Consider the following 25,772-nt stretch of genomic DNA (forward strand, 5'->3'; position numbering starts at 1 on the left):
TGTTGCTCCTCGTTGCTGCCGCAGATGCTGATCAAAGTTGGACTTGGAAACGGCCCTGGTCTGTTTTATGTCCGATGGACTGATGGCCACTGAAGTAACGGATAACGTGGGTTTACGCACTTTGCAAGACTTTCGGCAGGATCAGATAGGAATATTTTCGAATGTCTGAAATAAGATAGGGTGATTCCGTTTAACCATTCATATTTAGAGGTTTTTGCTTACAGGAAAATACAAGATTTTAAAATTACAAGGTAAAAAATACCCTAGAAAATACCCAATTTTATTTAAAATTAATCGAATAAAAGATTCTAGAAATAAGTATTTTTAAATCATAGAATTTTAGAATGCTGAAGATTTCAAATATTTTAATTGTATAAATTTAGAAATATGCAGCCATTTAAAAAAATAATTTGACGATTTTATAATTTAACAATTTCATAATTTATCAATTCAATAAATTAACAACTTGAAAAATCAAGAATTAAATTAATCAAAAATTTCATAATTAACATAGTTTCTAATTTTTATTAATATTATAATTTCATAATTATACAACACAACAATTTTATTATTTGACAATTCAAGAATTTCATAATTAAGGAATTTCATAGTAAACATTATTTTAAATTTCAAGAATTTGATAATTTAAAAATTTTATAATTTTATGATTTTATAAATTTAAAATTTTATAATTATAAAATCATAAAATTATAAAATTCCACAATTTTAAAATTATTAAATTACAAAAATTTTAAAATTATTAAATTACAAAAATTATAAATTTTTAAATAACATAATAATTTATAATTTTATAATTTTATAATTTTATAATTTTATAATTTTATAATTTAATAATTTTATAATTTTATAATTTTATAATTTTATAATTTTATAATTTTATAATTTTATAATTTTATAATTTTATAATTTTATAATTTTATAATTTTATAATTTTATAATTTTATAATTTTATAATTTTATAATTTTATAATTTTATAATTTTATAATTTTATAATTTTATCATTTTATAATTTTATAATTTTATAATTTTATAATTTTATAATTTTATAATTTTATAATTTTATAATTTTATAATTTTATAATTTTATAATTTTATAATTTTATAGTTTTATAATTTTATAATTTTATAATTTTATAATTTTATAATTTTATAATTTTATAATTTTATAATTTTATAATTTTATAATTTTATAATTTTATAATTTTATAATTTTATAATTTTATAATTTTATAATTTTATAATTTTATAATTTTATAATTTAGTAATTAATAAATTTTATAATTCAGAAATTTTGAAAAAAAAATTAAAAACAGCAGAAGTCTTAAAATTTTAAAACGTGTTAGAAATGTGATTTTTTTTGGATTTTATATTTTTTTAAATCATAGATTTTTTAAAATTTTATAAATTCTAGAAATTAAAAAAAATATAAATTTGAAAAACTTCAATTTGATTTATGTTTATTTTTTTCAGATATTTTTTTTAATTTTTGAATTTTGTTATTTTTGAATTATATTTTTTGTAGTTTTTTTTTTTATTTTTGAGCTTATGAATTTATAAATATTTTTTTTTTAATTCTGAATGTCTGTTTTTTTATTATTTCAAAACTCACCATTGATAATAACTTCTGGCGAATCAGAAACGCCACCGGGAGCGTATTATTCCGTCCTCCTCCGCCTTTTCATTCACCCAGAACAGTGAACAACTCTCTGGGAATTGGAAGTTCCGTTTCCTTATTTATGTTCCCTTGACCAGAACTTGGTATTTAATCCTTTTTCTCTTTTGGGAATGCACCGCAACCTCCCGTGGAAAATAAAACATCCGCTTCCTCGACCGCAGATTGGTTCCTTCCCATCCCGTCTTCCGGCATGGCCGCCGGGTTATCTCTATTTCCCATCCTCCTTCGCCTCCACCACCACGATAACCGAAATCAGGAAACCTGGAACAAATGACACTATGATTCGGCCGCTGAATCTTTCCAGCAGAAAAAATAACACAACTCACCTATCAACCGGCCAAAATCCTTGCGAAGCTCAACAGCAATCATGTTCAAACAAGTCCAACTGAAGAGAACTGTCAAACTCTTGCGTCGACGAAAATCGTGACGTCAAATTGAAGGAAAATCGATAGAAAAAACAATGTCGGGCATGTCGAGTGTTTGTCGTACGTTTGTCGTCTTTTCGACCAATCGATATCGAAACGGTAAAATCAAAACCGTGCGACAACTCGTACGACGTGCGACATTTTTCAAACAGGGATGTTGTAAAGCGAATTTGAATCGATAACGTGAGCTCAACATGGAAATTCTGTCCAACTTTTGAGAAGTTAACCACACTTTTTCGGAACTCCAAAAATCATGATTATTACCATTCGACATGTCGACACACGCTGCAGCGCGACAACATCCAATGATTGGATTGGAATTATTCCAATCTGGGGCAGTCGACAAAGCGATACAATGTCGACTTGCGTCATCATCCGTCAAACACAAGTAAATAAAAACAAACCGATTTCAAAAAGTTGCAAAGTTTTGTCGTTCGTTCTGCGCTGTGTTCTCCACTTTACTCCGCTAGAATCGAAGGAATCGATTCAAAATGTCCCGCAAATCCGTTGGGCCCAACGCCCAGCCGCTGTTCGTACTGGAGGAGTCCTTCTACCCAGACACTTGGCAAAACGACTCCCGGATGGGCGTGCTGCTGTCGGAGTTCCGCGTGCGCTCGATCAACCCGGAAAATTATGACTCGAAGATGAAATTCTGGAAGGAGATGATCCGGAATTACTGCGAGCACAAGGGCTGCGGCGCGGTTTCGATCGTGGAGCTAAAGCGGGTCTTCAAGCGCAAGGGCACGATTCCGTACTGCCTGCAGACCGTGTTCGCGGACATGCTGCGCGAGGGTCAGCTGGTTGGGAGGGGCGACTTCCAACGGCCGGTGCAGGACAGTTGGGGTGGCTGGGCGGTGGACCTGCTGGTTAAGCGGCCGCTGGGCTGGGGGTTCGGGAAGGTTAAGGAGAAGATCGTTGGGGGTGGGGTGGACGAGGGGGCGGAGTTTGTGTGCACGGAGGTGGTCATGGTAGGGAGTTGGCACTGACATTGATTATTGGAATTTGATTGAATTTTCATTTACAGGGTCAATCGGTTGCACTGGAGAAATTGATTCAAAAGGAAAGCAAATTCAACGTCCTCCTGTCGATGGAAGGGTTGAAGGATCTAGTCAAAGATTCGGGTTTCACGGATGATGGCTTGGAACTTGTTCTGCATCACATGACCTGCCAGCAACGTGTGTACACGGAGAAACTCCCCGACGAAGGACTCGACCATAAGAGGGTTCTTCTCAAGTTCGCTGCACCCGGAGCCAAAGCCCAACCGATTACCGACATCGAGCGATCGATCTACAATCTGGAGCAAACCGAGCAAAATCTGCTCAAGATGATCGACAAACTGGAGCAGGACGTTTCCGGCGCTTTGCTGCTGGTCAAGCAGAACATTGCCCAAGGAAAGAAACAGGTGGCCAAGTCAAACCTCAAGAAGAAGCACCTGCTCGAGAAGAACCTGGAGAAAAAGATGAACGTCCTGGACAATGTGCAGACGATGCTGTCGAGGATTCACGATACGCAGACCGATCGCAACGTGATCGAAGCGTACAAGATTGGTTCGAACGCGCTCAAGAACGCCTTTGCCAACTCCGGTATCACGCTGGACACGGTCGATGACACGCTGGCCGAAATGAAGGAGATCATGGAGCAGCAGGACGAAATGCAGACGATGATCAGCACGCCGCAAACCGACATCGACGACCTGGAGCTGGAACAGGAGCTGTCCGACCTGATCGACATGAAGCTAGCGGAGAACCACATTGCCGTTCAACCAGTCCAACCAGCGAACGACGTCACGCCGGTCCTCCCGTCCGTCCAGCAAGAACCCAAAACAAGCCCCACGGTCAGTGCTGGTCCCGCAACGATGGCCCAGCTGAACGATTTTGACAAAGAGATCGAGAAACGGCTGGCGGCACTCAAGACGGATGCGCCGGTGCACGATCTGTCCTTGCTGGGTGGAACTTCGTTTGTGAATCCGGAGGATGCGACCGTGCACTGAAGAGGGATCGCGGACCAGCGCGAAAGTGCCTTGCCAAATGATAACTCTCTTATGTATATGTTATTTGCTGCTTACACTGGAATTATCTGTACTAAACATTATAAAATAAAACGTTTACATATTAACCACAACCCTAAAAATGAAGCATATTTGACAAAATTTGTGAGAAATTCCTAGAAATCGACGCAAAACGGGGTAGTTATTCGGCTCGAGGTCCATCTGCACAACATTCAACTTATCTGAACTCAAAAACTCAGACTAGATCTCTGGAGTTTTTTTTTTTGAAAAGGACCAATAAACCAAATTTCCAGTTTTTGCTTTTTGGGTGTTTTTTGATACCCTTGACTCAAGGCGGTTTCAAAAACACCCAAAAAGCAAAAACTGGAAATTTGGTTTATTGGTCCTTTTAAAAAAAAACTCCAGATCTTGCCAAGTCATATAACAGCCAAAAATCTAAATGTGGTTGAATTTGTTAATCTGGTTGTCAAGGGTCATTCCATTGTTCGTTCTCTAAATTCGGTATCGGGGCGATGTTGGTGTTGTCATCTATGAAAAGGGCGCATACGCATTTTGACAGCTTAAACTATTTTGCAAATTCCTAGACAACAGGTAACTATTTAACAAAACCCGCAGCTGACAAAGGTAGCTAGAGAGGCCAGCTATCGAGAAATTGAAAAATGCAACATGGAGTTAAACTTTCTGACAAGCTTCTGTAAAGTTTGCCATGACAGCTGCGAAAGTTCTATGTTAACGGCTCACATCTCTTTTAAAAAATGTTCAATGTGTCCTCCCCCTCGACAAAAACTAACCCCACAAATAGAGCTTTATGACGTTTCGCGTACACACACTAGCGCACCATTTGATTTTGCTGGCCGGACAAAATTTAACCTCAATCTTTTTCGTGTACGTACACGCAATACATGCGCACGTAGATAACTCTATAGAGTTATCTAAGCCCGATCTCACGCACACTAGCCTACCATTTGTTTTTGCTGGCGGGTACAAATTTTAACCTAAAAACCCTTCGTGTATGAACACGCAATACATGCGCACGTAGATAACTCTATTGGCATTTCTGGCATCACTGGTCAAGCAAAAATTCACCACCTGGGTCCACCCAGAGCAAAATCATTTGTTTTGACAGCGTTCATTTTCAAGTTTGGTCAGTGAGAGGCAAAAGTTTGGTAAAAAACCGTGAAATTTCCCCACATTTCCGGCCAAAACTCCGATGGAAACTAGTGAAAACGATGTGCCGGAAGTGGACGCAGCCCAGAAACCTGCAGTCGCGGCGGAACACGCGATATCGGACGTAGAAATGGCGATTAACGAAGAGGCTCCGGCGGTATCCATGGTACAACCTCAGCAACCTCAGCAGCTGCTCCTTCAGTCGAAAACGGAAGGAGTTCCGGCGCTGATGGCCATCGACGTGGGCATGCCGGTTTCCATGGCTAACGATATCGGGGGGAAGGTGCCACTGCTGGCGAATCCTCCGTCGCTGTTGAAGATGCCGCCAGGGGGAGGGGTCCGGATGCAGTTGGGGAATCCTGTCCCACTGTTGGCCACTCCGGCGGCGGCTCCGGCACAGGAACTGTGGGTTGAAACGAAAACGGCGGAAGGCAAGTCGTATTACTACCACGCGATTAGTAGGGAGACGACGTGGACCCGGCCGGAGGGATTGAACGTTCAGGTTATGACTCAGGCGGAAGTTGAGGCCATGAATAAGCAGCAGGCAGCGGCGGCGGCGGCTGCGGCGACAGTGGCTCCGGTTCAGCAGAAGCCGGAAATTCCCTCGCTCGCGTCGGTCGTCTCGCAAATGCAAGCTGCCGGAACGCCCCCTGCGTTGGCCTCTTCGGTGCCGCGCTTTTCGGGTCCGCCGCCCGGTTTTGGGATGGGTTCGATGCCACCGTTCGGAATGCCTCCGCCGAATTTTCCCAATTTCCCACCTTGGAATGCTGCTGCGGCGGCGGCTGCAGCAGCTGCTTCCGGGGCTGGCCAGTGGCCACCGGCACCGTCTCCGCTGATGGATCCCGCGAAAGCGATTGCCGAGATTAAGATCACGGAAATTGATCCGGCAGTGGCGGCGAAGGCGTCCGAGTGGACCGAACACAAGGCACCGGATGGAAGGCCGTACTACTACAACGCGTCCAAGGGCGAGAGCGTTTGGGAGAAGCCGCAGGCCATCAAGGACATGGAGAGTGAGTTGGATTTAGGTTTGTTTTTGAATGGTTAAAACCCTTACGTTTCGATTCTTTCTTTCAGTGGCCAAACTAGCCGTTTACAACGCTCGCCAGAAGCCAAAGGTTATTCCACCGTTTATCGCTCCGCCGATTCCGCCCCAGATGCCAATCATTCCTCCACTGCAAGGAGCACCGCAGATGGGTGGAGGCGTCAAGATTCAGCAGTTCCCACCGCAAATGGCCGGAGCGGCCGCTCCCATTCGTCTGCAGCAGATCGGAGGCGCTCCGGGCATGGTCTTTGACCAGTTGAACCAGTTCATGGCCAAGGCCGGCGAAAAGCAGGAGGACGAAAAGAAGAAAAAGGCCGAAGCGGAAAAGAAGAAAAAAGAGGAAGAGGAAAAAGCGAAAGCGGCCAAACCGCTGGACAAGAGTCGTCCAATTTCAAGCACCCCGATCAGCGGAACGCCCTGGTGCGTCGTGTGGACCGGCGACGGGCGCGTCTTCTTCTACAACCCATCGTCGCGGACCTCCGTCTGGGAACGACCAGATGATCTCCGCGAGCGCGCCGACGTGGACAAAGCCATCTCCGTTCCGCCCCAGCAGCTGCTCGGAAATGTCCCCGCCAAGGAGCTACCCACCGAAGTGGCCGCCACCGCCGCCGCCTCCTCTGCCGTTTCCGCCGCAGCGCAAAGCTCGAAAACAACCGCGATCGCGATGGACGTCGTCGAGAAGCAGTCCGAGTCGGAATCCAGCACCGACGAGGTCGAAGAAGTGCCCAGCAAAAAGTTCAAAACCGACGTCGAAGCGGCCATCAAAACGGCCGCATCGGCTTCGAAGGGCGGAAACGATCCGGAAAAGGAGGCCCTCGCCATGGAAGCCGAAGCGCGTGCCTCGCGTGAACGCGCCCTCGTTCCGCTGGACGTGCGCATGAAGTCCTTCAAGGAGATGCTGAAGGAGAAGGAAGTGTCCGCGTTCAGCACCTGGGAAAAGGAGCTGCACAAGATCGTGTTCGATCCGCGCTACCTGCTGCTCACGTCGAAGGAACGCAAACAGGTGTTTGAGAAGTACGTCAAGGATCGCGCCGAAGAGGAGCGCAAGGAGAAGAAGAACAAGATGAAGATGAAGCGCGAAGAGTACCGATCGCTGCTGGAGGCGGTCAACCTGCACGGAAAGTGAGTTCACCCCCTCAAAACGCCTTAAGAGAATCGCAAACGTTTCAACCCGTCTACTTCCCCTTCCACAGATCGTCGTTCAGTGAGTTTGCCCAAAGGTACGGCAAGGACGACCGCTTCAAGGTGATTGAGAAGATCCGCGAGCGGGAAAGTCTCTTCAACGAGTTCATCGTGGAGGTGCGGAAGCGCGAAAAGGAGGACAAGCAGAACCGCCGGGAGCAGGTTAGTGCCAACGGGGTGTTTTTGGGGTCACTGCCCCAGATGATTACGATTGTTGCGATGTTTTGAGGACTGTACAGAATACTAGGATAGTGTGGACGTTAGGGAAGGAATCCAGCTCCGGCCTGGAGTTGGGAGGCGTTGTTGGATGTGGGTGGCAGAGCTGAAAGATTTATAGTTTTGGTTTATCGTTTGTTATAGCTAATGCTTTCTGATCCAGGTTTCCAGCGTTTATCGAGCACGTCCATGGCAAAGTTATTATTAGGATCTGGACACGTTCTACTATCGGCGTGGGTCTCTGAAAAGTGCTGGTATTTTAAAGGTATCACTAAACACCAGTTAGTACGGATCTGTGAGAAACGAAAAACTTCATATAAAAACGCTTACGAAACGACATGTCGTTCTCTTCCCCAAGGGCCCCAAAGAGCTGAGTGCAGTGAAGAGAGTGGGTCCAGTCATCGTCCGGTGAGAGGCCTACCGGAACAGCAGATCTCACGAGACTCAATGCAAGAATTGCTTGCATTTGGGTCCTAGGGCCAGAAACTGTCACCTCAAGGGGAGTTGCAACAACCACACGACATCTGTGGAGGCTCCCAAAAAACCAAGCGTTGAAAAGCCGAATAAGTACAGTGAAACCTCTTTTTACGCGGTGCGTTACGTTTTTCTAATGTGTCGATTTCTCTGGAACGACGCAACAATTTCGCAATCTTTTCAAAGCAATTTGTAGGTTTTGTGCAGATCTACAAAACGCTTTTTGAAGCTTTCAAAAATATTTTATGGTTTTAGACATATCGACGAAATAAAAAGCGTGACGCCATCGCTTAAAAAGAGATTTCTCTGTATAAGAAAAGCGGTGTGCCAACTCCACCGGGACTCTCGAAGTTCTGGATCGCAGTTCCTCCGTTGCCGGGCGCGGTTCCCGTCGTCGAGCCGAAAGATCCAAAACCTCGTCCCACAGGAAGCAGCCAAGAAAACACTGGCGAACGCGCTGGCACTACCTCCAAGACGGAAGGCGAGGAGGGGAGGAATGTTCCAGGTCCCACGACCCAGCTGCAAGCAGTTCCTGCACTGGGTCGCCTTAGGTTCGTGTACCCCTTGGGGAACGTAACAATGTACGGGGTTTCCCTGAGGAGGCTTGATGGCGTGCATCTCCAAAGCATCCAGGTTGTGCGATCCCTTGAGGTTCCCTTGACGTGGAAGTCCTCTGACGACGACGCGGAGTTGCCGCTCGTTTCGTTTCTCGTGGGTACAAATCGCAATTTGATCGCAATCAAGTGAGCCCGCGCGGTTTCAAAACGGTCCTCGGAAAGATACAGCATTTTGACCCCAAACGGAGTCAGTTTGTAACTTGGCCAAACTGTGCACGACAACATGACACTCTTCAGCTTGGCGTAACTCGAATTCTTTACCACCAGAGGTGATGGTTTTTGGCCATTGGAACCGGTAAGACGCCTCCTTTCCCGGCTGGGTTACCGTTGTTGTTGTTGTTCTCCAATAGCGGGCTGAACTTGTTGTTTTTGAGAAGATTCTCCTCTTGACCATTTCCGACAACAACTCCGTCGCTGGTCTTCTTCCGCTTCCGAATTCCCCATCGCAGGATTCTTCCACCTCCATCCGTAAGCACTTTGCCGCGCAACGAAAATAGCAGTAAAAACAACCACCTACTTTCAGCTGTCAAAACCGACTCAATTGCTGTGTATGATTTGCTTTTAATCTAATCTAATCTCTAATCAGACCCTAGCGCAGCCAATCTTTCGAAGGGATCCTGGAGAGTGCCTTAGGTTAGATGACGCCTAGCACTCTTCTTGTCATTTATTAACATTTGCAGTGCGCCATTGCATCGGAATGCATTGGAACATCACAAGCGTTAAACCGGCCAGGCCTACTGCGTAAAGCCGTATCGCAGAGATGACTCGTAATTGGGTTGAGTTTGAGCACTGAGTGTTCGAACAACAACACAATTCTGAATCGACAGGGGAGGAAGAAGCGTGGGGACACACCACCATACGCTCCGAGATTTTGGTTGTATTCGTTGGGAGCACCATGCTAAGAAGGTTTGGTACTCCGGGACCCTCTGGGATGGGACATTGTATTTCCACGAATGCCCTGGACACTATTTGCCGTGGTTATAGCGCCACATCTCGCTCGCAATTGCTGTGTATGATTTGCTTTTGGAAAAAATCAAGGCAAAATTTAAAAAAAACGTTGCTCAGGTGGTTGATGCCTTCCTCACCCTGTTCGACTGTCATTTTTCATATATTGAACTAAACTACCCTGTACAATCGAATTTTAGTAAACAAAAACAAATAAAAAAAATCTGTTGGGAAATAGATTGAGGTTATGTCAATTCAGACCATTTTTTTAAACTGCTTGTAATTTAAGATAGGTAAGTCAGATCTGGAAAATTCTTAACACACAATTTTCATTTCAGAACCTTTCTGAAAATATATAATATGGCAGGTTTTCATTCAAAAAATCACCCTTTTTTGCAAATTGTGAAATTTACATGCAGCAGTTTTTAAGCATAACTTTTGATGTGCTTTACTAAATTTTATAAATTTCAATAGGGACTTATGGGACCCCAAGACGAATCGAATGAGGCAAAAACGGTCAAAATCGGCTCAGCCAGTGACGAAATATTCCGGTGACATTGATTTGGTACACACTAGGGGTCGGACAACTCCGTCAATAGTAGAGGTGGGCAAAACCGCTCTTTTTTAGGAGCCGCTCATTTTCGTTCGCTCATTGAAAAGAGCCGCTCTTTTGAACGGCTCTTTCGCTCTTTTTCAAAATTTTGATAAAAAGGTTATTTTTAAGAATTTTCAATATATTTTCACATTAGATACTGGCAAAGTTAAATCATTTGAAAAAATATCTAAAACTAAGAAGATAACCTTAAAAACCATAGGTCTTGGCGGTCTCTATGTCAAGATTACTACTCGAACCTACCGTTTAAATAATTGAATGGCATCCAAACTTAAATCTAGGATTTTGGAGAAATTGCTATCAATTTTAAAATTGCGTTTATTTTTGCTAAAATTGAAGTAATGCAGACATTTTATTTGGAGAAAATATTCTGTGAACTCTTTTCTACACTCTGATTTAATCGATGAAGTCTATAAATCGGGTTTAATCGGGCAAGAGAATTTATTTTTTCTTCAAAATCTCTCAGCTATTTAGTAATTTTTAGGTAACAAGTTACAAGCTAAGCAATTTTAAATGCTCAAATTTTTTATTCGGGTAATACTTTATTGTACGAGCAGTTGTATAATGAAAAGTTTTTCTCATTTTGTTTAGAAAATCATTTACTTTTGGAAGAAAAGTAGGAAACTGAAAATGAGTTTGAAAACTTTTAAGTGACAATGCTATATTTGGATTAATTTTTATCAGCAATTATTTTTTCAATTCGGAATTGCATTTTCAATTCTAAAAACAAATTTTATGCTTCAATTTGTTCGATATTTAATAAATTATATTTATAACAAGTTGAAAAATCATTCCATCTTGGAACGGTTATTTCAAAGGACGGAGTTTAAAAAAGAACCGCGGTTCTTTTTTTGTGAGCCATGGTTCGTTCGCTCTTTTTAGTGAACCGGTTCTTTGAGCGGCTCGCTCTTTTTTTGCCCACCTCTAGTCAATAGGCTAACAATAGTTGGTTAACATATTTATATTTCGTCAATATATTAACGCGACCTTACCTTGTATTATGGAACCTTGATCCAAGAACGTTGTCAGGTTCAAATGTCAAAATAAACGTAAACACAACACAAGCACCAGACACAGGGAGTGATTTATTTTCTTCCACCTGAATCTACGGAAATTTTTACCATCCGCGGTGCTCGAGAACAACCTGGAATGTTCCAGCGGTGCTGATTTGCCGTAAAATGCAAACTCTTGCGTAGGATTTTGATGCCCTGGAGCCGGGAGATCATGGAGGTTCATCACTAGAAGAACCACAAAGTCTACGTCACGAATCTGCACCTCTGTAACGAACATTATCCAACTGGACGGTGCCATCAAGTTCTACCGCGGTGGCAACATCAACCACTCAATCTTCCGGAAAGACTTCTCGCTCGCGACCAGTCGGATTCGTTGGCCAAGCTGAAGAATGGCCTCGAGCGGGACTTGCATGGGCTGGAGATTATCAAGAAGTAGACGAAGGCCGCCGCCGTGGCCGTCGAGGGTTTGAGTTGGGCTACAAGAAGACGAAATCTCTTTGGTTATTGCCTGCCCAAACCAGGACCCGCTGGAGGCCACCACTATTCGGAACCGACATGGTGGCCCAACTTCGCCGATTCCATCTGGGACGTGGGCAACTTGAAAGATGTCTCCGAGCGGTTCATGTTTTGGAGCGTGGAAACGCAATCATTTGGTTTAAATTGTTATTGTACTATAAGAGTCGGCATGAAATCCAGAAATAGTGTTCTTTTTGGAAGTAAAAATTAAATAAAATGATTGCGGTGATTTTGAGGATAATTCGGATTTTTACTTTGCACGGAACTGGGCATGAACGGAAACATGGACCGGTCAAGTCATGTCGCTTCTTTCCACCTTCAATGCGAAACCTTGCCAATCCTGTGCACTGGCCGGGAGACATAACATCCTGCTCCTGCTATGGACCTTCCTCCTGCTGTGGACGTTCTCTTACGTGACCCTGTGCGGACCGTTCTGCAGTCCGTGCGAAAAGGCAAAGCCGCGATCCGCTAAGCAAGTCAGCTGCGCGTGTTCCGGCACGCCAAGTTCGCACAGACGCGGAAGAGTCGAAAGTTGAGCTTGAGAGGTCATGGTTAAGGACACCGGACCGGAGATCCAACCGAGGAACCCGTTAAAATCCTGCCTCCTCCTTTGCAAGCTGTACCGGAGGTGCTCCTTTTGCTTGCTGCTCTGAAACTTTCTCCCGTTTTAACTCCGTTTAACTCGGTCTAAAGAGCAGATGCGGTACGAGCTCTCTCTTCCGCTGGCCGGATTTGACTCGATTTTGGAATAAGGAAGTCTTATTTCCAATAAATTTAGAATGTTGCCACAGATTTCTCGAAAACGGCAAAAAAATTCTGTTGTCAAAATGCGGTTGTTATTTTTATCTGTCATCTGTCAAACCAAGGTGTCCAAATGCAGGTCGAAACGTTTTTCGTCAATATATTGACCAATAGATCAATAACAACGTCAATATATTGACGAATAGTTAAAATTTTTACTTTGTCCAACCCCTAGGGTACACATGTCTACATACAGCCAAACACACAGACATTTGCTCAGCTGGTGATTCTGAGTCGATATGTACAAATGAAGGTAGGTCTTGGAGGTTTAATTAAAAAGTTCATTTTTCAAGTGATTTTATAGCCTTTCCTCAGTAAGGTGAGGAAGGCAAAAAGTTCTCGGGTTGCATTCAACCTAGGACACACATTCCAAGTTCAATTTGTAGATTTTGAAGAATTCTATCAATTTGCCGAAGAATTCGTGGTTGGAAAATGCATGCCTGAGACTCCAAAAGGCACTTGCGAGTAGTAGTAAGTAGTTTTAAGGGTGCACAGCAACCAAGGAATTTGTTGTCAAACTTACGGACCCAATCCTGCAACAATCTGATTGTACAATTAGGCAAATTTTGTTGTAAATCGCTAAGTTGACAGTACTTTAGGGGATGAATAAAAAATTATATCGATAGTTTCCATAGTTCGACGGTAACATTTCAAAAGGCATCATGTACATTTTGACACTTTCTGGGTTATTGCATATTCTAAAAGTACTCCTAATAAGCTACCTCTCCACCAAAAATGAGCCAAAGTTACTTCAGTAAAGTCTGTTTAATAATGATTTTAAATAAAGTAACATAAACAAAATCTCTGCCATCAGCAGTCCCTGTTTATATAGCCCTGTCAACCTGTCAAACAAAAGACTACATGAACCTCGTGACGAAAAAAAAGCATCATGAACAAAGCGCCATGTACATTCGGCGAAGAAAAACGAATCATAACAAAGCGCCCCCCTCAATGACAGCAGGGTGATATCGACGTTGATGATTTCAAAAGGAGTTATGTTTGTTTTTCTCAAATAAAATTACGGAAATAATGTTTTATTGAATTTGGATAATCAAGTATCAATAAAAGCAACGTTTTTCATCGTTTGTTATTATTAGAACATCTTATTTTGCTTTTATATTAAAATGGGAATTGAAAATGGATGCTCAACATTCAAATACGTTTTTCTCAAAACGCATGGTTTGTACATGATGCTTTTTGAAATGTTGGCGTCGAGTTTCGAAAATCCCTGGGCCTTGTAAAGTCAAGGGGCATGATTTGATCCTAGTGCATTAGTTAAAATTTGGGTATACATTCTTTTTTATAAGCACTATGGACACCACTTCATGCTACGAGAACTCGCTTTGCCGCAGCCCCAGGGCTTAAGCGTTGACCGATAAGCTGTCTTCGTGAACTAGGTAGTTCTCCGATAGTGAAAATATCACAATTGCACAAGACACCGCTGCTTCTGTGACTTTTTCACTATCACAATGTGGGATTTAGGTTGGGACTTCATGATAGTACAATTGATTTGTTGCTTAACATTAGCATTAAAAATAAATCTGTATCCTTTCCAAATCTATTTAATGTTAAAGTTAGTTGCAATTGTTAAGTTAGAGCAGCGATTCTCAACCTTCTTCTAGGCCGGTACCCCCTGCCATGTAAATCAAGTAGGCCCGGTACCCCCATTGAGAATCGCTGAGTTAGAGTAATGCTGTCAATAAACTTTGATTGATGTAGAATAGAGCTATCTAAGCCCAATCTCACGCACACTAGCTTATCATTTGTTTTTGCTGGCGGGTACAAATTTTAACCAAGAAACCCATCGTGTACGTACACGCAATACATGTGCACGTAGATAACTCTATCCCTAGTAACATTTTAGGTTTTAAGTAGGCCATAAAAGCCTATATAGGCCGTATGAGGGTTTCCAGAACCATGATAAAACCTGTAAGTTTAAAAATGTTACTAGGGATACTAAGCATTCTTTTATGTCAAATTGTCCATAGAGTCTCGATCAATCAATAATGTAATGATATCGGACAAAATTCGTTGATCTGTTGAACTAACGGTTTTCGGATTATGGTTGTATTGACCATTGTTGCGAATCGAGGAACTACGGATCTTTTGACGTAAATGGTCATTTCTTTTTAAAATCGCGATTTCTATCCTATTTGTATATCAGTTCACAAATTTTTATTGTTTTTGATAGAAGTACTACTGCAACAGTTAAAGGAACGTTTAGTTTTGAACATTAAGTTTCTATTATTTTAGATTTAAATTTAAATTTTCAATCCAAAGTAGTTAGCAAATGAATATTTCTCGGGTTAGTTTTCAAAAGGTCGTAAGCGCCAGTTGTTCAAAATTTAGTTTTTGGCACGGTTGCACTCTTCTAACACACTACTAACGATCCACTCGAGCAGAATTTCCAAAAAAAATAATTTAAACAAAGATATCGCCCACATATAAAACGTCGAATGTGTTTTCATATGGAGAAGTCACATACGTCCTTGGTGATGCAAGGTCGTAAGTACTGATAATTTCAAAAATGTACTTACGCTCATAGGAAAATGACGTAAGTTCAATAATAATTGCTTAATTATTGTGGGCCCATGAGTTTTTACGAAAAAAGATGAATATTTGTTATCTCGTTAAATACATTGCGCTGATTATATGACCTAAAGGATGCGCGAAGAATATTTTCCAATTTGCCAGCCAGCAAAACGAAGTTTCAGTCGTTTATTCCGGCAGAAACGGATAGCTTCCCCCAAAATCATCATTTTGTGTGGCAGCCGGAATCAACACAAAATCAAGATGCAGAATCTGTTCAGGAACGAGCGATAATGACCGCATCCATCTTATCACGCATAAACGCCCTCTGAAAACTCCAGGAACCCCGAGCTCTTCAAGGTCCTATGGACCACTGAAGGAAAGATAAACAAATCAGTGGTAATTCGTCATTTTGTTCGTGCTCTCAGCTGGCGTATGAGCCAACGCGAGAGAGAGAGAATAAAATCTGTCAGTTGGACTTTTCTCCTCTGCGATGTTTTCTCTCAAACTCCTCCAAAAACACAAAACATCGACTGCTCTCTTTGCGGGGGGTGTTGAAACGATGTTCAAAATTAGAATGTTTGATTTAAATGTGTTTTAATCACAAAATAAATAAATTTTGCCAATGGTCGTATTGTCATTCTTACTCAAAAAAAGTCCCAAGTACAGGGACGTATGAAACAATTTGCTCATGTAAAAGGTCGAATCAACCTGGTGTGATAAAACAAGGCTAAAACACACATAAATAGCTAAAAAAATTTATACACTTGATATGGCTACCATAGCTTATAGTCAAAGCAATGATTTTGACTAAAAATATGCCTTTGAAACCCTCTTACATATTAATAAGAATTAAAATAATGGTCAAAAACTTGTTCATCGTTTTTCTCCACTTGAGGGGTTTGGCTTTTAGGACGTTTTGAAAACTAACCCGAGATTTGGACTTAAATGAATAATTGAATAAGTTGGACTTATAAATAACACACAACTGTGCATTTATTCTAGAGTCAGATCCATACAGCGTCAGTGTTTTTTTGGTCGAAGTGTACTAATTCATTGGTAGATCTGATTCTAGTTGTAATGTACGACAAGACTACCGACAGACGTGACAGGACGAGGGCCCAGTTTAGAGCTTTCAACATCAACGATGTGCGGCTGGACCACCCTCCCAAAAAAAAAAAAAAAAAAAAAAATAGTTTCCATAGTTTCGAAAATACTAAAATATCTGTACCAAAAATCTTGGTGCAAAAGTTGATATGCACCGTTAAACATTAATTACAATGAAATTAACTGATTCAAAAGTTGTTAAATAAAATCTCATTTGTAGTAATTTTATCAAGATTTTCGTTACTGGTATTCTATACTGGTCAAATGTATATGACATTGGACAACATTGTTATTTTTAAAACCGCTGTACCCTTGCCTGTACCTATCTTAACAACGATTGGACTCAGGAAAATGGTCAATATGGAAACTTTTATGTAAAATTAGGAGATACATACCATTCTGCATTTGTCGTGAGTCTTTTTGTAACATCTTAGGCTATTTTCTCAAAAAAAATGAACGAAAAAAAATCGAGACATCATCATTAACTTTAATTTTTAAACTTAAAAACTGAAAAATCTTATAAAAGTGGCGTGTATTTTTCTTTTAGTGTATTCTTTTTCAGAAAGCCCGTCCAATTTCCTACAAGTTTGTCTTTGACCACTTTTTGATACGATGCAACGGCTTCGAGATACAGTAATTTTTAAATTACAAAATACGAAAATATTTAAATAACTTACGCCATTTTCAAATGTCATGTTCGAGTACAATTCGCTCCATATACAAAAAAAAGGCTTATATAGGCCTAGGATAACGTGTCTACAAAGTTTCATTGCAATCGGAGAGGGTCGGGTACAAAAGTACCAGAAAAATTCCGGATTTGAGCTGGAATTGCTCGTAAAAAAATTCTGCAAATGTTCCGCAAATGTTGACTCAAAACAATACTATATATTTCTTGCGATTCATAAATAATTCTCACTGATTTTTTTTCCTATTTTTAATTCTCGCTTACTTTTTCAAAAGGTCCTATGTACATAGGAAACCTATGGCGTATTGGTAGTTTTGAAAAAAAAAATTATAGGATTAATCTGTCGTGTCGTTAGTGCTCGAAGTAGACATCAACTTGTTTTTGATTTTTTGTCCAATGTTAAAAAATACTTAAACATTCCTTAGGGCCAATACGCAGCTCCAAAGAAAAGGGGTCAAGAAACAGCTTTACGAACAGCAGAACAATGGAGAGGGAACGTTTTCTTGGCCCTTTTTTTGGCCCTCTCTTGTTTGCTTACTCTGCCGCTGTTTCCCATATGAAATTTTCCTTGACCGATTCCTTCCTAACTAACAACAATGCAAAGCAGCATTTGCAAATTGTTTTTTTTGTTCTTTCTTTTTTTCTGAAAACAGATTAGGCGGAATTAGATGTATCGCCTTTAAGATGGGAAGACTTTACCTCACATGGTGCATGCCCTTATTGGTCTCAGTTTCGGCCCGAGGGATAATACAATAATCAGTCGCCAATTTGGTTAAAAACTCCAGAAAACCAAATTTCCAGTTTTTTGCTTTTTGGGTGTTTTTGAATCCGCTTTGAGTCAGGGATATTAAAAAACACTCAAAAAGCAAGAACTGAAAATTTGGTTTATTGGACCTTTAAAAAAAAACTCCAGAACTTCTCTTCACGATCTGGAATGTTTGCTGCATGTGTATGAAAGAGCATCATCTTGATCGGGATAATATCCGATATTCTTATCGTGTGTGAAGAAAAAAAACAAGTAGCGCATCTGCGGAAGTTAGCGGTACGGTTCCTCTGTCAATGAGCGAACTTTACGCTCGACTTGTGCTGCGCATTATTGTTTGCTCTAAAGAAAAACACAGTTGAAAACTATAAATCTTTCCAGCCTGCCACCGTATGAATCCTAGCATGCATTCTTAGCATTAAGCCGAATAACCACTGTAGTTTCTCTTCCCCTTTTCATTCGCTGATCAAAACATACTGTATGCCAACCTTTGTTATCCAACGTTATATAACTCCAGCAGGTGTTCGCACAGCTGCAGTCTCCCACCACCACCACCACCTTCAGCAGCTGCAGAATCTTGTCCTGCGTCGTCGACGCCGATCCTGTCGGAGCAGCACCACTTCTGGGCGTTGGCTGTGCGTCCTCTTCTGTGTCGTGTGTCGTGGTGGTTGTCTAGTGTTGGGCACGACTCTCCGCTACCCTACCTACCAAACCAAAGCCGGCTGGCCTCTGGATGATGAGAGAAAGCAATGGTACTATTCGAACACACATTGTCACATTGTAACAATCAACCAACAAAAAATCCCCCCCTTTTTTGAAAGCGAGATCATGGACCCCTTCCTTTTTGGCGTGTGGAGACTCTTGTGGTCAACTGCGAACAGCTGTACCACAAACCCGCGCCGAAGCTGGGAAGCTTGTGTGGTTTTGTTGGTACAGCTGTTCATCTGCTATTGTTCTGTTTCAGCGAATAATCACTCTTTGTTGCAGCCTAATCTTGGTGTCTTTCGTAAGTTTCAGGTGAAATGTTTGAAGTTTGCTAGAAGTTCAAACATTTTGATCTCACTGTTGTCTGATAAGGTTAGCTGTAAGGGTCACTTGTACGTTCCTAGTTACTAATTCTAGCCTTCCTCTTTCTGCTTCTTTTCATCAAATTCCAACAACCTCTGAACATGCATGCTTGTATAGATTCGCAAAGACTTCCTGGGGATGCTGCGCGAGCGAAGCGAAATTACGCGTCACAGCCGCTTCCACGATGTGCGCAAGCGGCTGGAGTCGGACAGCCGATACCGGGCCATTTCGGACCCGGCCGTTCGTGAAGACCTGTTCGAGGAGCACATCAAGATCCTCAAGGACGAGAAGAAGCGCGCCAAGGACAAGGATCGCAAGAAGCGCGACAAGCGATCGAGCGATCGGCGCGGATCGTCCACGGATCGGGTCGAGTACCCGGGTCTCGATGAGGTATGTTTGATTGGTTTGACGTGCTTCAGGGTAGTGTGATCTAACGGGGGGTCTTTCGATGAACAGGAGGACGGCGAGCGGGCGCCGACGTCGGACGACGAAGCCGAGCGGCAGCAGAAGGAGCGCGAGAGAAGACTCCGCGCCGAGGCAAGTATTAAAGAGCGTGAGAAAGAAGTCCAGCGTACGCTGGCGACCCACCTTAGGGATCGGGACAAGGAGCGGCAGCACCACCAGCGGGACGAGGCGATTCGTCACTTCAACGCACTGCTGGCGGATCTGGTACGGAACGCCGAGCTCACCTGGAAGGAGGTCAAGAAGCAGCTGAAGAAGGATCACCGCTGGGAGCTGGTCGAGCTGCTTGATCGCGAGGATCGTGAGGGGTAAGTTCGGTTCAAGGGTTGGGTTCTTGCAGAAGTGATCAATATCTGCCTTATTTCAGACTGTTCAACGACCACATCAGCAACCTGGTGAAGAAAAAGCGTGACAAGTTCCGCGAAATGCTGGACGAAATCTCCTCACTCGAGTTGACAACCCAATGGAAGGACATCAAAAAGGTCATTCGGGAGGATCCCCGTTACCTAAAGTACAACAGCAGCGAACGGGTAAGAGATGTCACGCGAGTTCCGTTCAAACCTCCAACCTAATCCGCTTTTCCGATCTCACAGTGCGAGCGCGAGTTCCGCGAGTACCTCAAGGACAAGGCGATGAACGCGAAGCTGTCGTTCCGCGAGCTGCTGCACGAGTGCAAGTTCATCACCCACAAGAGCTGGGACACGTACCGGGAGAACCTGAACCACCTGCGCGAGATCGAGGACATCCTGCGCAACGACAAGCGCTACCTGGTGCTGAGCCACATGCATGCCGAGCGCTCGCAGATGATCCTGGGCTACCTGGAGGATCTGCACAAGCGCGGACCGCCGCCGCCGCCGACGGCCAGCGAGTCGTCCCGGCGGAAGTGAGCGTAAGTTGTTCTAACTCCCCGATATACCTTCATTCTTTGACCTATATAGTAACACGGCGCGAAGCCCGGCGTTGACTCAGCGCGCAGGTAGTTGGCACGTAATCGATAGTATAACTCACACGTTTTTCTTTCTCTCGTCTTAAGCATTAATCTAACTATTACGAATTACGTCGGTATAGCGTTAAGCTCTTGATCCGGACACCACAGGCGAAAATGTGTATTGTGTAGCGAGATAATGAATAGAGGCGCACCAGTCAATGGTTTAAACTGTGTGAACAAAGTGGTGAAGCATCCTTCTTCATTTGGTTTAGATGACGGCCCTTTCTGATAATATTGATTTCAGGATTAAACATTCGGCTAGCAACAATTGTTTGCCCTTGGTGAGCTGATGCGGAAGTACCTGTTCACGCCAGGGTGGCCACCTCGGAAAAAAACCGGGAAAACCGGGAAAAAACCGGGATTTTTATCCACCGGGAGAAAACCGGGAAAAACTCGGGAATTCGACTGACAAACCGGGAAAATATTTTAAGTTTAGTAAAAATTTGACAAAAGCCTCTTTAATGTATTCAATATGTTCTTTTCTCAATTAGAATATTATTCACGAAAACTATGTTTGAATTTGTGTAATAGACTCTTGCTTCTTGGCTATGGATGTTTTTTTTCTGTAGTATCCTATGATATTTTTACTTGGAGAAATTGTTTTTTTTTAATAAAGCAAAATGTTTGCTCTATCAGCGGTTCTCAACCTGGGGCACATGTACGAGCGGTCTCAGGGGGTCCGGAAGACAAACCCCGTAATGGCGGACATTGGTCCCAAACAAAATATGTGAGAGAAAAAAAAAATAACAAATTTATTTGAAGCAAAAAATTAACAACCATAGGGGAGCTGGGGGTATAACGGCCAGGCGGGGTAAGACGGCCACCCCACTGTTTTAATAAGTATACTAATGAATATTACTAAAATGTTTAGCAATACTGTTACTCATGCTAAATAATGCATATGGAGTCACCTTTGCCAGAAATATTGTTTGAAATAGTATAAAAATAGCTCAAAATAAACAAATAATTTTTGTTCTTGAAACTGGATGTAATTTTCATCAATTACAACTTAGGCATTTTTGTTAAATAACAATATGTTTTCCTGTCTACAAATATTTTTTCATGTTAAATTGAAGTTTTCCCTAGATTATGTCCCTCGAAAAAGTTCAAAAAATGCGATGAACTGTTTACAAAAAATGTTTAAAAAAATAATTTATTTGGGGGCAAGACGGCCACCTCCTCCGGGGGTAAGACGGCCACCCGTAATTTGTAGATTTTATTTGATATAGGTTATATTTTTGACGGTTTTTGACTATTAAGACATATTTGTAGATAATGGAAAAGCATTTTCAATAAAACTATCCATTTTTAATCAAAATGCTGTTAACTACCGTTTCGACAACATTCTTTACTGTCATATAGCAAAACTCATTGAACAGTATGAAATCCTATCAAACTTTTCATAAAAATCGCTAATTTAATATTGTTTACATAATTTTGATTTACTTATTCTAATCGAAATACACAAACTAATTTGTTTTTGTATCAAATTGTGTTTGTTTTGTAGTAAAAATTCATAGTTTTTCATAAAATGTGGTCGCAATAATATGAAATTCACTGAGCCAAAATATGAAATTTTTTAAGCAGCATTTTTCTTCACATTTGAAACCTGATTTTTTTCAACCAAAATAGTTATGATGTTCAGAGAAGTCTTTTGAAACAACCATGTAGGTGTTTGGGTGGATTTAGCAAAGTTATTAAGTTAATTTATAGCACTGGCCGTCTTACCCCACATGGGTGGCCGTCTTACCCCGCGTATTTCATATATATACGATTTCAATTATTTTTTTTAAATTGCTGAAAAGTATTGAAAATTGGTTTTTAGACCAACTAATTTATGTCATTTCTATAATGGACTAGTAGTAGAACAATATGTACGTAATTTGAGATCAAAATAATCTGTTGTGGAAATTTTATTAGACTTCTCCCTTAGGGTGGCCGTCTTACCCCCATCTCCCCTACTTAAGGTGCAGTGAATTACCGGCGAATTGTTTTTGACCAATCAGAAAGTGTTTAAAAAATATTTGAATGATAAATCCATAATTTGCATTCGTTTAGAAATTTTAAGAATTTGAAGTAAAGTGGCACGAACACTCAAAGCGTGTTCTAGCGTTTTGCTCGTACTGACTCAGAGCAAGGGTGAGATGTAGGTGTAAGGGCAGTGCGTGTTCTTCGGGAACCTAGTGCATAAGATTGGTCAAGGCCCGTTCATACACTGAAAATTGCGAATTGCGATAAATCTATAATTTGAATCCGTTTAGAAATTTTAAGAATTTGAAGTAAAGTGCACCGTTTTTGAGTTTTTTGTATTTTTTTTTCTACGAATATTTGTTTCAAATTTGTAAATTGTGCCAACTACCATTTAAAAAAAATCTTATGTTTCATGATTTGGATATTTTCAATTCGACCTTTCTTTGCTAAAATATTAGTTTTGCATAAAATTAAAATTAGGATTTTTTTGTAAGTGGAAATTATGGATCTCATGGTACGAAAACAACATAACAGTAAATATCTCTCTAAATTTAAAGATCAAGATTTATCTTTCAAATTGTCACACAAAATACATTCTTTTAAAATATTTTTCTTGACCTGTATCTCAGCAACAAAAGAATGGATCAAAAATGTTCAAAAAAGAAAGCAGTAAAGAATTTTCTCAACCATTTGATTTTTAATATCTCCAAATTAAAGGCATTTTCAGTAAACAGTTTTAAAGAAAAACAGGGTACAACATTTTATTTTGAAGCTTTATAAAGAAAACTGAAAAACTTTAAATAAAATTTGTACTAGCCTTATATGCTTTTAAAAAAATCGCAGCAAGGTATCTTTCAATTTTTTTTACAATTTTGTGTTTTGGGTTTTTAGAAAGTTTATTAATTAAAATTATTTTCGAAAATTTATCCCATCAATACAAACAAACTTACCGAAGATACTAAATCGATAAAAAAAAGTTTCAAGGTACCGATTTTTTTACATTTGTATGGCACTTTTCCTGCACTGCTGCCAAAGTGTATAAATTTTTGTTTGGACTAATGATGCAAAAAGACTTTTTTGGTTAAAAAGAAAGTACTCACATAATTTTAGCCAAAAAAAATTATTCACAGAAACTGATAATTCTTGGAAGAATCGTTTGAATTCACAAAACATTTGTTTTCAAAGATAATTAACGAGCATTTACATAAATGATGATAACAATGTATTTTTGCAAATCTTTTCAACAAAATAATAAATTGTAGATTTTGCATGATGATGAAAAATCCCAATCATTATGGAAATTAGAGGTTTGGATTAGAAAAAAGATAAAAACGGCACAGTTTACAACTTAGTTACTTTTTACTCAAGATTTGAAAGCTTCCTTGAGGAATTCAAATTTTGAACTAAATGTATGCGTTCAAAGTAATACTAACTGATACTAACGTTAGCCTTAAAAACATTGTAATTTGGTTTTAAAACATTCCGGAAAATTCCTTCTGGTCTCGGGAGAAAACCGGGAAAAACCCGGAAAATTGAAAATCGAAATCTGGTGGCCACCCTGTGTTCAAGCGGTGTATGCACTTCGGAAGGAATCGGTCAAGAAAAATTGCAAATGGGCAGCAGCGGCAGCGAAAGCAAGCCAGAGAGGGTGAAGAAAAGCCCAAAGAAAACGCTCCCACTCCTTTGTTCTGCTGTTCGTAAAGCTGTTTCTTGACCCCTTTCCTTCTGATCTCAATACTAGCCATCAACGTACAGCGGCTAACAGTGCATCAACACAAGCGGACTTCGGTAGAAAAGTCGGCTGGCAATGACTAAAATAACCGTTGGATAAAACATTAATTGGCAAAGCTTGGACCGATAAGAACCCACGAGAAAGGAATGATTCCTGTTGTAAAAACATTCACAACTCACCACGTGATTTCTTAGAAGCATCTACCGCCGCACGTATGCAGAATGAATCAGCTGTACGAAGTACAAGGCATGGTCGGATTAGAATTGTGCTCGACAATGGATTCATAATTCTAAAAATTTCAGATCTAAATTGATTATAAACCGAGAGAAGAAACCTGAGGTTCCACCAAGGGTTCCACAATGTGCTGCCTAACCAACAGTATCAATTCTGCGGCAGTTAAAGAAGGCAATGGAGAAGTGAAACATGTGAGTTCCAGCTATGAGTTTCGAAACGACAGCAGTCGACTCTGAAGTGCATTGTGGAATCAATTCAGCTTCTATATCCATGGGAAAACTCCAGATTTAGCATACCGTCATCACGTAGGGGAAATCTACCCATTTTAATCCTAATAAGCGGTCGTGTTTGAATGATGCTGGATAATCTAGAGTCTCCCTTGAATTTTACTAAAACCAAGTACACCAACGAGTAGAGCAAGTTTTTGTGAACATTTCTGTTTATTTTCACTTTCACTAAAAGTTATTCTATTTCTTTACCAAGCATTTAACAAAAAAAACTTCCCAAGGGTATTCTAATCGAGGCGAATGCATTGGGCCACGCCCATTTTTCTAATATCGGCTTAGTTCTTTTTTCTTCCAACACTCTGTCGAGTGTTGCCATTTGCGCTGACAGTTCAAACGAACACTCACGAAAAGTGGCATTTATAGGGAAAGTTTCCTGGCATCGCTGGCTGTGCTGCTGGTGGTGTTGACGGCCAGCCTTTGTTCTTTTTTGCCTTCGTCTCTCGCTCGGTTTTCTTCAGCCTTCGGTTGGAATGCAAAGTGAAAATTGAAACGTCAAACGACTTGACGCGTTTGTTTTTTTGATGGCGCTTGCTAATTTATTACATTTTTCGGGATTATTCTTCAAGTGAGTGCCTTACTAATGATCAAAAGAACATGTTGCCGGTAGTTGGAAGCAATTTCATATCTTAAGCGCCATGAAAAAGTAAGCGAAAGTGAAAAGGTAATTTTGGCGATATTCATTAAGCGTTTGAGGGATTCTCGTGTGTGTCACTGTGTGTGCCAACAAAATGATGAGAAGTGGTCTCGCAAAATACAAATTATGATCAAAAGTGCATTAAATGTGATCTTTTTGGCCAGTAAGTGGCATACATTTGCGTGCTTACTCGAGGCGGTGCTGTTGCTGGTAAGTTTATAGCCCAAATAGTATTTTTGGAGCTTTAATCGAGCATCAAACTCTCCATATGACGAAGATAGGTGTTTGATTGGAAAGGGTAGATTTCCCCTATCAGCGATAGAACCAAAAACAAGACCAGGAATTTTGCTGGTGGAGACTTCGCTTTAAAAAAAACTTGAACAGTATTAAGCAGTTTTGAAAAAATGCTTAACGATAACGAATGTCTTCAAAAAGAACGTTATATCCAGCTCTAATGGCGTTAACCAATTTTTCCTGGAGATGATGAAAGCTGAATGATATGCAGACGCAAGGTAAGTAGAAACAACTTCGTACTCATCAAATACAATGGCCACTATGAGGAAATTAAAGTAGGTACTCGATTCTGACGTCCGCAA

General features: G+C 41.0%; 2 protein-coding genes and 1 long non-coding RNA gene across 3 annotated transcripts; 2 read left to right on the top strand and 1 right to left on the bottom strand.

The window, feature by feature from the left end:
- Positions 1–60: 60 nt before the first annotated feature.
- Positions 61–2,275, bottom strand: LOC120425251 (uncharacterized). Its single transcript, XR_005606495.2, has 3 exons — positions 2,024–2,275; positions 1,632–1,958; positions 61–165 (listed from the first exon to the last, which is right to left on the bottom strand). It is a non-coding gene; the product is annotated as an uncharacterized LOC120425251 (long non-coding RNA).
- Positions 2,276–2,505: 230 nt separating this feature from the next.
- LOC120425241 (charged multivesicular body protein 7) lies at positions 2,506–4,243 on the top strand. The gene is made up of 2 exons (XM_039589678.2): positions 2,506–3,090; positions 3,147–4,243. Exons 1-2 carry the CDS (start codon positions 2,614–2,616, stop codon positions 4,110–4,112), a joined length of 1,443 nt encoding a protein of 480 aa, XP_039445612.1. The 5' UTR covers positions 2,506–2,613; the 3' UTR covers positions 4,113–4,243.
- A 1,001-nt stretch (positions 4,244–5,244) lies between these two features.
- On the top strand, positions 5,245–20,499 carry LOC120425122 (transcription elongation regulator 1-like). The gene is made up of 7 exons (XM_039589548.2): positions 5,245–6,307; positions 6,372–7,461; positions 7,533–7,683; positions 18,986–19,258; positions 19,325–19,638; positions 19,698–19,860; positions 19,924–20,499. The coding sequence occupies exons 1-7, from the start codon at positions 5,341–5,343 to the stop codon at positions 20,215–20,217; spliced, it is 3,252 nt and encodes a 1,083-aa protein (XP_039445482.1). The 5' UTR covers positions 5,245–5,340; the 3' UTR covers positions 20,218–20,499.
- The last annotated feature ends 5,273 nt before the right edge of the window (positions 20,500–25,772 follow it).

The sequence above is a fragment of the Culex pipiens genome, chromosome 2, assembly GCF_016801865.2.
Source record: "Culex pipiens pallens isolate TS chromosome 2, TS_CPP_V2, whole genome shotgun sequence".
Lineage (NCBI taxonomy): Eukaryota > Metazoa > Arthropoda > Insecta > Diptera > Culicidae > Culex > Culex pipiens.